At 39.9% G+C, this 12,394-nt stretch overlaps 1 protein-coding gene across 3 annotated transcripts in view; it reads right to left on the minus strand.

The window, feature by feature from the left end:
- LOC126330069 (E3 SUMO-protein ligase RanBP2-like) overlaps positions 1-12,394 on the minus strand; it is a 257,136-nt gene that overhangs the window by 195,511 nt on the left and 49,231 nt on the right. For all 3 annotated transcript variants that reach the window (XM_049996317.1, XM_049996325.1, XM_049996329.1), the window contains exon 5: positions 855-1,003. In XM_049996317.1, coding sequence (XP_049852274.1) covers positions 855-1,003 — 149 coding nt within the window. The remainder of the gene's footprint in view (positions 1-854; positions 1,004-12,394) is intronic.

Genomic DNA, 12,394 nt, shown 5'->3' on the forward strand with positions numbered 1-12,394 from the left:
CTGCTCTGAGTATTCAGTATACATCATATGTAGTATTCTGGCACATTTAACATTTTAAAAATAAAATTTTCCATTGATTGAACATTATTAGCATTGTTTTATTTTGATTACAATTAAAATATGAAACCATTTTTTTCTTTCAATTCATCACAGAGTATTTCAACTGCTGGTAAAACATGTGCCTTTAACACTGTAACAATAGATTTAAGTGAACATCAGATTAATCTTTGGAAGTTTCTTTGAAACAACTTTTCATAAACATAACAGTTAACTTAAAATAAGGGAAAGGCAGCTGCTCACCTAAAGCAGATTGTGAAGAAAATAGACACATTATCTTGAGTGCTAGCTCTTTTCCAGCAATAGTACACACATACACATACACAAACACAACCACTCACACAAACATGTCGTGGCCACAGAAGTCGTATGGAGTTGAGTGTGTGAATGTGTGAACTATTGCTGGAAAAAAATGCTAGTAGTTGTAAGCTAGTCTGAATGGTGGTGTTAGTTATTAGTTGCTATGCTCCACACATCAATCCCCTGTAGGTGATTGGTTGCCTTTTCTGTATTTTACACAATTCTCCATTAAGGAATTTGCATTATTGTTATACATCAATTAACTTAGGATATAGCTTCTTTAAATTGAACTTTTACCAAATTTAGGAAGTTAGTAACCCGAATCGCAACACCAAGCTCTATAAGGAACCAAGTACAGGTGTCAGGTAGTAGACAAGATTCAGTGTTTCAGAACTTTTGCTATTGTATGGTCTGTTAACATACACCATAAACAAGACTGTATTCTCATAGGTACAGTACACTCCTAACTGCAGCCTAATATTAAGAAATTTAATTACCTGAAGAGAACTTGCACACAATCTGCAACAGTTTTGTGGAGCATAGCATGGTTTTCACCTAAGCTTAAATATGCCTTTTTTTCTTGAACAGATGTATAATATAGGTAAAATTCCCATCCACAAATATCAGAGTATTTCTCTGAATATGCCTGTAAAGCAAAAATGAAATGCTGTAATGCAAAATTAATAAAACAATATAATATAAAAATAAAAATAAATTTTAGTATATACAGCTATATCAGAAATTTTAAAGATTACTTTTACCACTCTGCTCCAAACTGCAAGCTGAAAAACAATAGAAATGTAGCAAAACAACTTATACATACTTCTCATTAGGTGTGAACATTTTTGTTCTGTTACTGAAGCAGATCAGTCATGTCTCAATTATGTATTTCACAAGTTCGACTCAAATGTAAGTGGTTGTGGGTGGATGATGGGTGGAATGAGGATTGGCACTCAGCAACAGTGGAGAAAGTGTAAATCCAGTAAAACACACAATAGATGCCTGAGAAGAATGGAAAATGGACAAAGAAATCTGTTTACTGGATTACAACAGATAGGAAAAGATTGAGGAAATGCCATGATGAAAGATAAGTGAATAACAGAAAATGTACAGAATAAAATGTAGATACATGGAACTTGAGACTGTTAAACACAGCAAAATTTCTAGAGAACCTTCACTGAGCACATGGTGTCATTTTCTTGACCATCCCTTGCTAACTCTGGACACACTGCATCTACAATATTACTCTGCAAATCACAATTATGTGCCTGTTAGAGGATTTATCCAATGACATTCAAGATATTTCTCTATTACTCCACTCCTGGATATCATGTGGGAAAAATGAACATATAAATATTTCCATACTAGCCCCAATTTATTTTATTATGATGCTCGTTCCTCACTATATAGGTGGGCGACAACAAAACATTTTTGCGCACTCCGAGGAGAAAGTTGCTGATTAAATTTAATGAGATAATCCTATTGCAACAAAATATGCCTGTTTTAACGAGTGCCACCCCAACTTGTAAAACATGTCCATGACACCCTCTCCCCTATTTCTCAATTATACAAAACGAGCTGCACTTTTTTGAGCTTTTTCAACGTCTTCCATTAATTCTATCTGATGCATATCCCACACTGTAGAATAATACTCCAGAAAAGGGTGAAAATGAGTAGTTTAAGTTGTCTCTTTAGTAGACCTTGTTTGATTTTTTAAAGTGTTCTGCCAATAAAACACATTCCTTGGTTTGATTTCACCACAATGTTATCTACGAGATCATTCCAATTTATTTGTATTTCTAATTGATAAGTTTAAGTTGAATTTATAGCTTTTAGAATTGTGTGAATTATTGTGTAATAGAACTTTAGTGGATTCCTTGTAATACTAATGTGGATGAGATCACACTTTTCATTATTTGGTGTCAACTGCCACTTTTCACACCACACACATATCTTCCTAAATCATTTTGCAAATTGTTTTGATCATCTGATGACTTCATAAGATAAGTGTCAGCATGCTCCGCCATAAAAGCTAACAGGGCTGCCCAGATCGTCTCTTTAACTGTTTATATATATATCAGGAACTGCAAAGTGCCTACAACACTTCCTTGGTGAACACCAGGCACTACTTCTGTTTTACTCTATGACTTTCTGTCAATTATTATGAACTGTTATCTTGCCAACAGGGAATCAGAAATCCAGTCACAGAACTGAGATGATAATACATAAGCACACAATTTGCCTAGAAGTAACTTGGGAGGAATGGCATCAAAGGCCCTCTGGAAACCAAACGATGAAATCAACTTCACATCCCCCTTCAATATCACTAATTACTTTGTGAGAATAAAGAGCTAGATGTGTTTCAGAAGAAAATATTTTCTAAACCCGAGTTGGCTATTTGTCAATAAATCTGTTTCTTCAAGGTAATTCATAATACTTGAACATAGTAAATGTTCCAAAATCATACTGTAAATAAACATTAGCACTATGGGCCTATAATTCAGCACATTACTTTTATTTTCATTCTTATGTATTGGTGTGACTGTGCAACTTTCCAGTTTTGGGTATGGATCTTTCTACAAGCGAGCTGTTGTATATGACTGCTAAGTGTGGAGCTACTGTTATCACCAACTCTGAAAGGAACCTGACAGGTATACAATCTGAACCAGAGGTTTTGCTTATATTAAAGTAATTTAAGCTGCTCTGCTACACTAAGGATACCTTCTTAAGTTGCTCATATTAGCAGTTCTTGATTCGAATTCTGGAATATTTATTTTGTCTTCTCCTGTAGAGAAAATTCGGAAAACCATGTTTAGTAACAATGCTTCAATGGCAATGTCATCAGTAACATCATTTTTACTGTGCAGTGAAGATATTGTGTTTTGCCACTGGTGTACTTTATATACAATGAGCAACACATTGTGTTTTCTGCCAGATTTTGAGACAGGATTTCACTGAGGAAACTATTAAAAGCATCTCACATTGAAGTTTGCTTTCAAGCTTATGTTAAGCATTGCCAATCTGGGAGGGGTGGAGGGGGGGGGGGGGGGGGGGGGTTGTGTGCTTTTAGATTTAGCATGCTCTTTTTGTTCCTTCTGCAATATTGTTCTGAACTGTTTTGTGCACCATGGGCAGGGGGAGAGGAGGGGAGGGGGGGGGGGGCCATCAGTATGCCCTCTCATTAATTTATTTGGTATAAATCTCTCAATTTCCATTGATACTATTTCTGTGAGTTCAAACCACATCCGGTCCACGTTTACATCCCAGATTGGAAGGAGTGAAGATCGTCTCTAAGGAAAGCACAGAGCGGGATGTTAGAATATTTAGTCTAGCTACAACAACCTTGTGGTCACTAATCTCTCTGTATGTCAGGATGTTATCTATCTGCTTAGGATTATTTGTCACAAAGAGGTCCAGTATGTTTCTGCAGCCATTTACACACTGAGTGAGCTCCGGAACTAACTGTACAAAGCAATTTTCTGAGAAAGCATTCAGTAAGATTATAGACAAAATTTTATGCCTACCATTGATTGTAAACACATCTTTTCGGCAACATATCAAGTGTATACTGTAGACCCCACCAACTATAATTGTACAAGTGGGGTCACCTACATATCCCCAATCACTACTGGAGTCTATACCACTTAAGCTACCCTCCCAAAACCAAAGAAAATCTCTTTAGGTTCAAAGAGAGACAAATCATTAATACTGACATAGGCCACCGTCTGCAGTTGGTTGCATCCTGTGCTCTTCACAACATCCAGAAGCACCAGTTCCACGTCTGGAATGACTCCTTCCAGTGCGCACACGGAGTGTGCACTTGATTCCTTGGCCTTCATGTCAGTCATATCCCTAATGGTCCCCATTACATGCCTAACATTGTAACTCCCAAGTAATTCTGGGAAAAAGAAGAAGTGGATGTGATAGTGTAGGCATTTTTGATACTAAATGCTCAGGTGATTTCAGCAGCTGGTTCATAGTGGCACTATGATTTACATCTACAATTTTACATACTTAAAAAACACAATATTGAGGAAAATGCAGAAATGAGGAAAATGTTAAAACCCAAAAACGCAAGCAAAAACACACATAATTGGCATATATTATTAAAAATTGCAATTCGCTCTAATAGTTTGTATCAGATCTGTTGTCAAAAGAAATGAAATTTACACTACAATGTTTATATAACTATTTGTGGTAGTGAATTTCATCAGGTCTTCAAAAATCACATGTGTAACAGCAGTAAAAATTCGGCAAAAAACATCACTCCTAATATTTACTCTCAGATAATTTATGGAATTAACTGCTTCCAGTAGCTGACCTGCTATACTGTAACTAAATGATAATGGATCTTTCTTTCTATGTATTGGCAGCACCTTACACTTGTCTACATTGAGATTCAATTGCCATTCCCTGCACCACGCATCATACCGCTGCAGATCTTCCTGCATTTCAGTACAACTTTCTACTGTTACAACCTCTCGATATTCCACAGCATCAACCGCAAAAAGCCTCAGTGAACTTCCGATGTCATCCACAACGTCATTTATGTATATTGTGAATAGCAACAGTCTTACGACACTCCCCTGCAGCACACCTGAAATCACTCTTACTTCGGAAGACTTCTCTCCATCGAGTATGACATGCTGCGTTCTGTTATGTAGGAACTTTTCAATCCAATCACACAATTGGTCTGATAGTCCATATGCTCTTACTGTGTTCATTAAATGACTGTGAGGAACTGTATTAAACGCCTTGTGGAAGTCAAGAAACACGGCACCTACCTGGGAACCCGTGTCTATGGCCCTCTGAGTCTCGTGGACAAGTAGCGCGAGCTGGGTTTCAGACGATCGTCTTTTTCGAAACCCATGCTGATTCCTACAGAGTAGATTTTTAGTCTCCAGAAAAGTCATTATACTCTAACATAATACGTGTTCCAAAATTCTACTACTGATCGACGTTAGAGATATAGGTCTATAGTTCTGCACACCTGTTCAACGTCGCTTCTTACAAACGGGGATGACCTGTGCCCTTTTCCAATCCTTTGGAATGCTACACTCTTCTAGAGACCTATGGTACACTGCTGCAAGAAAGGGGTAAGTTCCTTCGCATACTCTGTGTACAATCGAACTGGTATCCCATCAGGTCCTACGGCCTTTCCTCTTGACGATTTTAATTGTTTCTCTATCCCTCTGTTGACTATTTCGATATCTACCATTTTGTCATCTGTGCGACAATCTAGAGAAGGAACTACAGTGCAGTCTTCCTCTGTGAAACAGCTTTGGAAAAAGACATTTAGTATTTCGGCCTTCAGTCTGTCATCCACTGTTTCAGTACCATTTTGGTCACAGAGTGGCTGGACATTTTGTTTTGATCCACCTACCTCTTTGACATAAGACCAAAATTTCTTAGGATTTTCTGCCAAGTCAGTCCCTAGAACTTTACTTTCGAATTCATTGAACGCCTCTCTCATAGCCCTCCTCACACTACATTTCACTTCGCATAATTTTTGTTTGTCTGCAAGGCTTTGGCTATGTTTATGTTTGCTGTGAAGTTCCCTTTGCTTCCACAGCAGTTTTCTAACTCGGTTCTTGTACCACGGTGGCTCTTTTCCATATCTTACGATCTTGCCTGGCACATACTCATCTAACACATATTGTACGATGGTTTTGATCTTTGTCCACTGATCCTCAACACTATCTGTACTTGAGACAAAACTTTTGTGTTGAGCCATCAGGTACTCTGAAATCTGCTTTTTGTCACTTTTGCTAAACAGAAAAACCTTCCTACCTTTTTTACTAGTTCTGTTTACGGCTGAAATCATAGATGCAGTAACCGCTTTATGATCGCCGTTTCCCTGTTCTGCGTTAACTGTTTCAAATAGTTCTGGTCTGCGTCACCAGAAGGTCTAATATGTTATAGCCACGAGTCGGTTCTCTGTTTAACTGCTCGAGGTAGTTTTCAGATAAAGCACTTAAAAAAAATTCACTGGATTCTTTGTCCCTGCCGCCCGTTATGAACATTTGGGTCTCCCAGTCTATATCCGGCAAATTAAAATCTCCACCCAGAACTATAACATGGTGGAGAAACCAACTCGAAATATTTTCCAAATTATCCTTCAGGTGATCAGCCACAACAGCTGCTGAGCCAGGGGGCCTATAGAGACATCCAATTACCATGTCTGAGCCTGCTTTAAACGTGACCTTCACCCAAATTATTTCACATTTCGAATCTCCGTCAATTTCCTTCGATACTATTGCACTTCTTATCGCTATAAAAACGCCTCCCCCTTCGCTGTCCAGCCTGTCTCTGCGGTATACATTCCAATCTGAGTTTAGGATTTCATTACTGTTTACATCTGGTTTCAGCCAACTTTCTGTCCCAAAATGTGGGCTGTTTACTAATGAGTGCAGTTATGGAACCTTTCTATAGACGCTCCTGCAGTTTACTATGAGCACATTAATATTGTCATTCCCTGTTGCATTTTGCCTACTCCTACCTTGCCGTGCCTCAGGAGACGTCTTGTCGGGCCTAGGGAGGGTACACTCTAACCTAAAAAAGCCACATGTGCACTCCACACGTACTCGGCTGCCCTTGTAGCCACTTCCTGCATGTAGTGCACACCTGACCTATATTTCTCCACCCAATACTGGAAGTCGACAAATGGACGATGTTTCCTCGATTATGACTGAGCATGTTCTTAGAGACTCAGTGCTTGAACTTAAAAAGGTTGTCAATAGATATTGTGGCTGAATACAGAACATCGAAAATACATGCAAAGAGATGAGGCTGAGTTATAAGTGGCACAAGAAAAAATGGTGGCTGGGCACCTTCGTCACATACTGGCTCGGTCCGGAACACATCGCGTCGACTGTCTTGTTTTTCCATTAGCTTTTCAACCAAGTGGTAGTTTTATCATAATTGCGTGATGAAGCTAAATGTTGCAAGATTTGTTGGCAACACCGATCGTATATTAGGTCAGTATTTCTTCTCTCATGTTTCCCCTCTCCATAGCAGCCTAAAATATTCCCATAACTCCGTCGTGCAAACCATCTGCCTTTCATGCCACTTTTAACTCATTTGAATAAGAACTTAAAATCGAGGTAAACCTTACTCGGAAGAAATTTAAAATCGGGAAGTTTTAGCATTGATCTTATGGAGTTTTGACAGGGGCTACGAATTTATGGCGTAAAATCGCAAAAAATGTAAAACTGAAGTTCCACTGTACATCTACATTCTGCAAACCACCACGAGATGCATGCTAGAGAGTGTGTCCCATAACAACAGTTATTAGGATTTCTTCCCGTTCCATTCATGTGTGGATCAGGGCAAAAATTACTGACTGAATGCCTCCTCTCATGCAGGAATTATTTTAATCTTCTCCTCATGATCCCTACAGGAGTGAAATATAGGAAGTTGTGTATTCCTAGAGACACCATGTATAGTGATTTGTACGCTATCTCCTTTGCGGACTGATTGTGTTTCCCCAGTATTCTACCAATAAACCAAAGACTACCACCTGCTGTACCTACGACTGCAACTATGTGATCATTCGTACCCCTATGAAGTGTTATACCTAGGTATTTGTACAAGTTACTGTGTTTTTTGTTTTGTGAAGTGCACAATTTTATATTTCTCAACATTTAAAGCAAGTTGCCAATCCCTGCAACACTTTGAATACTTGTACAGCTACTTTCAGACAGTACTTCATTACAGATAATTGCATCCGCTACAAAAAGTTTGATTTTACTATTAATACTGTCTTTTAATATCATTAATATATAACATGAACAGCAATGGTCTCAACACACTTCTATGGGCCACTTCTGAAGTTACTTCTACATCCAAGATAACATGCTGCATGCTCCCAACACAAGGTACTCAATAGTCACAAATTTCACTTGATATCCTATTGATATCCTATACGATCATACTTTTGGTAGTAAGTATAGGTGTGGTACCGAGTCAAATGCTTTCCTGAAATCAAGAAATACAGGATCTGCCCGACTGCCTTGATCCAAAGTTTTCAGTATGTTATGTGAGAGAAGAGCAATTCGGGTTCACATGTAGGGTGCTGCCTGGCACTGAGGTCATTCTTTTTCAAGATACCTAATTTTGTTTGAGCTCAGAGTATGTTCTAAGATTGTAGAACAAATCTATGTCAAGGATATTGGAACACAGTTTTGTGGATCACTTCTTGTCGTAGACTGGTGTGATCTGTGCCTTTTTCCAAGAACTGAGCATGGTTTTTTGTTTGAGGGATCTACGCTACATTGTAGTTAGAAGAGGGCTAACTCTGCCACAAATTTGGTATAGATTTGTTGGTGGAGGAAATATGTTGTTGAAGCAGCTATATATTTTATCTCCAAAGGCTCAACTACGGACAGCATTTGCCAACTCCTGCTTCCCACAAATGCTAAGATTCTTGAGCACACAATTTTTGCTATAGAACAAGTGGTATCTGACAAACCAATGTATCCTAAACCATAAAGCAATTTAGAGGGCAAAACTTAGTTCTAAGTTATTTTTCTGTGATGTATTTGATGATAATATAACTGGACAGATAAAACATACAGTCACCAAGTGGCAGCAGGAGAACACACACGTGTAAAGATCAAGGAAATTGCAAGCTTTCCGAGCCAGTGACTCTTTCTGATTGAAGGGTTGAAGGGAAAGGAAGAGGGATGAAGGAGGAGGACTAGCAATATTTAGGAAATGGGAAGAGTTCGGAAAAGTCACCCAGTACCTTGAGTCAGTGGAGACTTACCAGCTGGAATGAGAATCAAGTGAAAGCACCACTAGCCATGGAAACCAACCTAAAGGACCATAATCCACTACCTTAGAACTGATCCCAACATTATAATCCTAACTGCCAACGAACTCTCCACCTCTGTGTCTTTAACAATACAGATCACAGGATGGAAAGCCTCCATCAGCTATCGAATTCATCTATCTATAAACCATGCCACAGTGACCCCATTCCAAAAAACCAACAAGATTTCCAGTGCGTCCACAGATCCTTGTGTCCATTCCAGAACCTCTCCCGAGTGCACCTCCCCCCTCATCTCTGCACTCCTATCGTCCACATGCTTCCTCATGTCCATAAACCCAAGTCACAATGACCAACTACAGCCTCTCCCATAATTGCCTCTCCTTTGAAGGCAACATCTACAAACAAATTCATTGTACAGCAATGGGCACTCACATGGCCCCATGTTACACTGATCTATTCATGGACCCTCTATAAGAATCCTCCCTTAACACCCACAATCCTAAACCACTGACCTGTTTCACATTCATTGTTGAATCTTCAGACCTGGGCTGAGGGTGAGTGCACCCTATCCACATTCCTCCAGAACCTCCACACTATCTCCCTATTTGCTGCACCTGATCCTCCTCAACCCAACAAGCCACCTCCTTGATGTGGAGCTCCACTGCAAGTATGGATAGACCAGTACCTCCATTCATATTATACCTACCGACCACCAGCAGTACCTCCACTTCAACAGCTGCTGTCATCTTATACCATGAAGTCCCACACAGCCCAGCCACCTGTGGTCATTGCGTATGCAGTGACAAGCAGTCCTCTGCCGAATATAACCAGGGTCTCACTGAGGCCTTTACAGACCAAAATTATCAACCCAACCTTATACAGAAACAGATCTCCCATTCTTTGTCTCTGCAGTCACCTACCACCTCCCCCCCCCCCCTTCCATGAAGCATATTCTAGCTGCTATCCTTCCCACCCCTCTCACAGTATTCCACCACCTCACCAATCTATACAATACTGTCATTCTTCCTTTCTCTATCCCTGCCTCCAACCCATTGCCTCGTGGCTCAGGCTCATATCCTTGAAATAAAGTAAGATGCAAGACCTATCTCATACACTGTCCCAACACCATCAACATCAGTCTGCTCGCAGGCATCTCCCATTCCACCAAAGGCAAAGCTGCTTGTGGAAGCAGTCCTGTAATCAACAAATCAAGCTGCAAACCCTGTGCTGCTTTCTGCGTGGGCACGGCGATTAAGAAGCTGTATGTTTGCATGAATGGTCACCGATACATTGTGGACAAGAGGCAGCTGGATATCCAGTGACTGAACATGCCTTGCAACACAATGTGCTTCACTTCAACAATTGATTCACAGCCTACACCATTTGGATCCCACCTACAAACACGAGCTTTTCTGAAATGCAAATGAGGGAATTCTCCCTGCAATATATCTCACATCCCTGTAAGCCCCCTTGGTCTCAGCACTTGCTAGTACCGGTCCTCCACTTACCTATCCTATTCTCTGCTTCCACTCCAGCACAACACAGACTTCCAGTCCACCAATGCACCCACTAGTCCTTTTCCCCTTCAATATATTTTTCTTCCGCGACCCCCCCCCCCCCCCCCCAAACTGCATCTCCAGCCCTATCTCGTCTCCACTCCCACACCGCCTCTTCACCAACCCACCAGCTCGCTGCTCCCACCACATGCAGCTATAATCAGGGCGTATTCATGGACAAGAAAAAAAAAATTCCCGGATTTCCCGGTTAAAAATACACATTCTCCCAGGTGAAAATACACTTTTTCCGTGTCTAGTGACAGTATACTCTTCCTCGGCACTATAAACGTCATCAGACCTTTGAATGTTTATGGTTTTATATATCGACGTGGAATTTCCCGGCACTTTAGAAAACGAAACTTAGGGGGGAAAACACGTTTTGAAACACCTTTGATGTGCAGCAACACGTACACTGCATATTTTCGTATTACGAACGTATAAATTTGAATTCCACCAAACAACGCATGTCACTTTCCGAAGCACTGAAATCAGGATGCGATGCACTTTTGTAAGCGTCATAGCTCATTCACATGATCTCGCCAGCTGATGACAGCAATTGGACACGTGATGTAGTCAGCCAATAGCAAGATCACTCTTGAGTAGCGTGAATATAAAAATAAGAAAAGTTAATGGCTTAAATTAATATACATAGCATTCGCATATAATATTGGTCTCAAAGAGTAATAAGTTGGAAAAGAAGCTACGCTTTCACATATAGGCCCTAATGTTGATCTTTTTTTGCGCGTGTTACACTAAGATCCATCGCATAAACGTGCTAGTAAAATTTTTAATAACGCAAATGTCATATCTTCTGGGCTCAAAATTCTTCTAAACGGTCATCCTCAAAGAGTTGATTTTTAAATGAGAGTCAAACGCTTTGCGATTTAAGAAATTCATTGTACATTCTCGCACAGTTCATCCTGTGTAAAAGGAAATCTGCTTTGAATGTAACGCTTTTCAAACCACCATTCGCAATATTTTCCCGCGACCTGTTAAAAATAGGTTCGTTTCAGGAGTTGCAAGAAAGCGCCAGATAACTGGTGTCACCGCGCTTGCGCAGCTACGATGACGCAGGAAGCCCATAGGTTCGTACGTATGAAACATGAAAAGATCTTACATTATGTCAAAAGACATCAAAGGATACCTCAAGAGCGTCGGGATTTCGTGAACAATACTAAAATGCATAATTCGGCTTAAAACGCACATCCGTATGTAAATTTTCTTGGCGTACCTGTAGTCACGCTTGGTTCTTTATTATAGCATAATGCCATACGTGCACTTGAAATGCAGCGAACAGTTGAAACTAGCAAATAGTGTGAAATTAAACACTTCGTTTTAAATAAATTGACTGCCTTAGTAGAAACGATTAATAGAAACCAAATCTCTTTAGCAAACCGGCAAAAACCACTTCATTGTTATGTAAGGCGATAAATGCTTGACTGTCAAAGGTGGAAATAAAATCCAAAACTACTAACATATTTTAGCCTGCCGTAATTCTGTGAATGTATTGTAATTAATTTGATAGCTCCCGGCCACAAAAAATCGTTTTGTTATCATTTAACGTGAGAGCAATAAATGAAGAGGAAACAAAAAAATCACTGAACATGAACACAGGTCACGTGGAGACGACCCATTTCCCCACCACAACTCTGACAGCTCTGTGCATCAGCCCCAGATCTAAAATATTTCCGAACATGGGGATTATTAA

Source organism: Schistocerca gregaria, chromosome 2, assembly GCF_023897955.1.
Source record: "Schistocerca gregaria isolate iqSchGreg1 chromosome 2, iqSchGreg1.2, whole genome shotgun sequence".
Taxonomy (NCBI): Eukaryota; Metazoa; Arthropoda; class Insecta; order Orthoptera; family Acrididae; genus Schistocerca; species Schistocerca gregaria.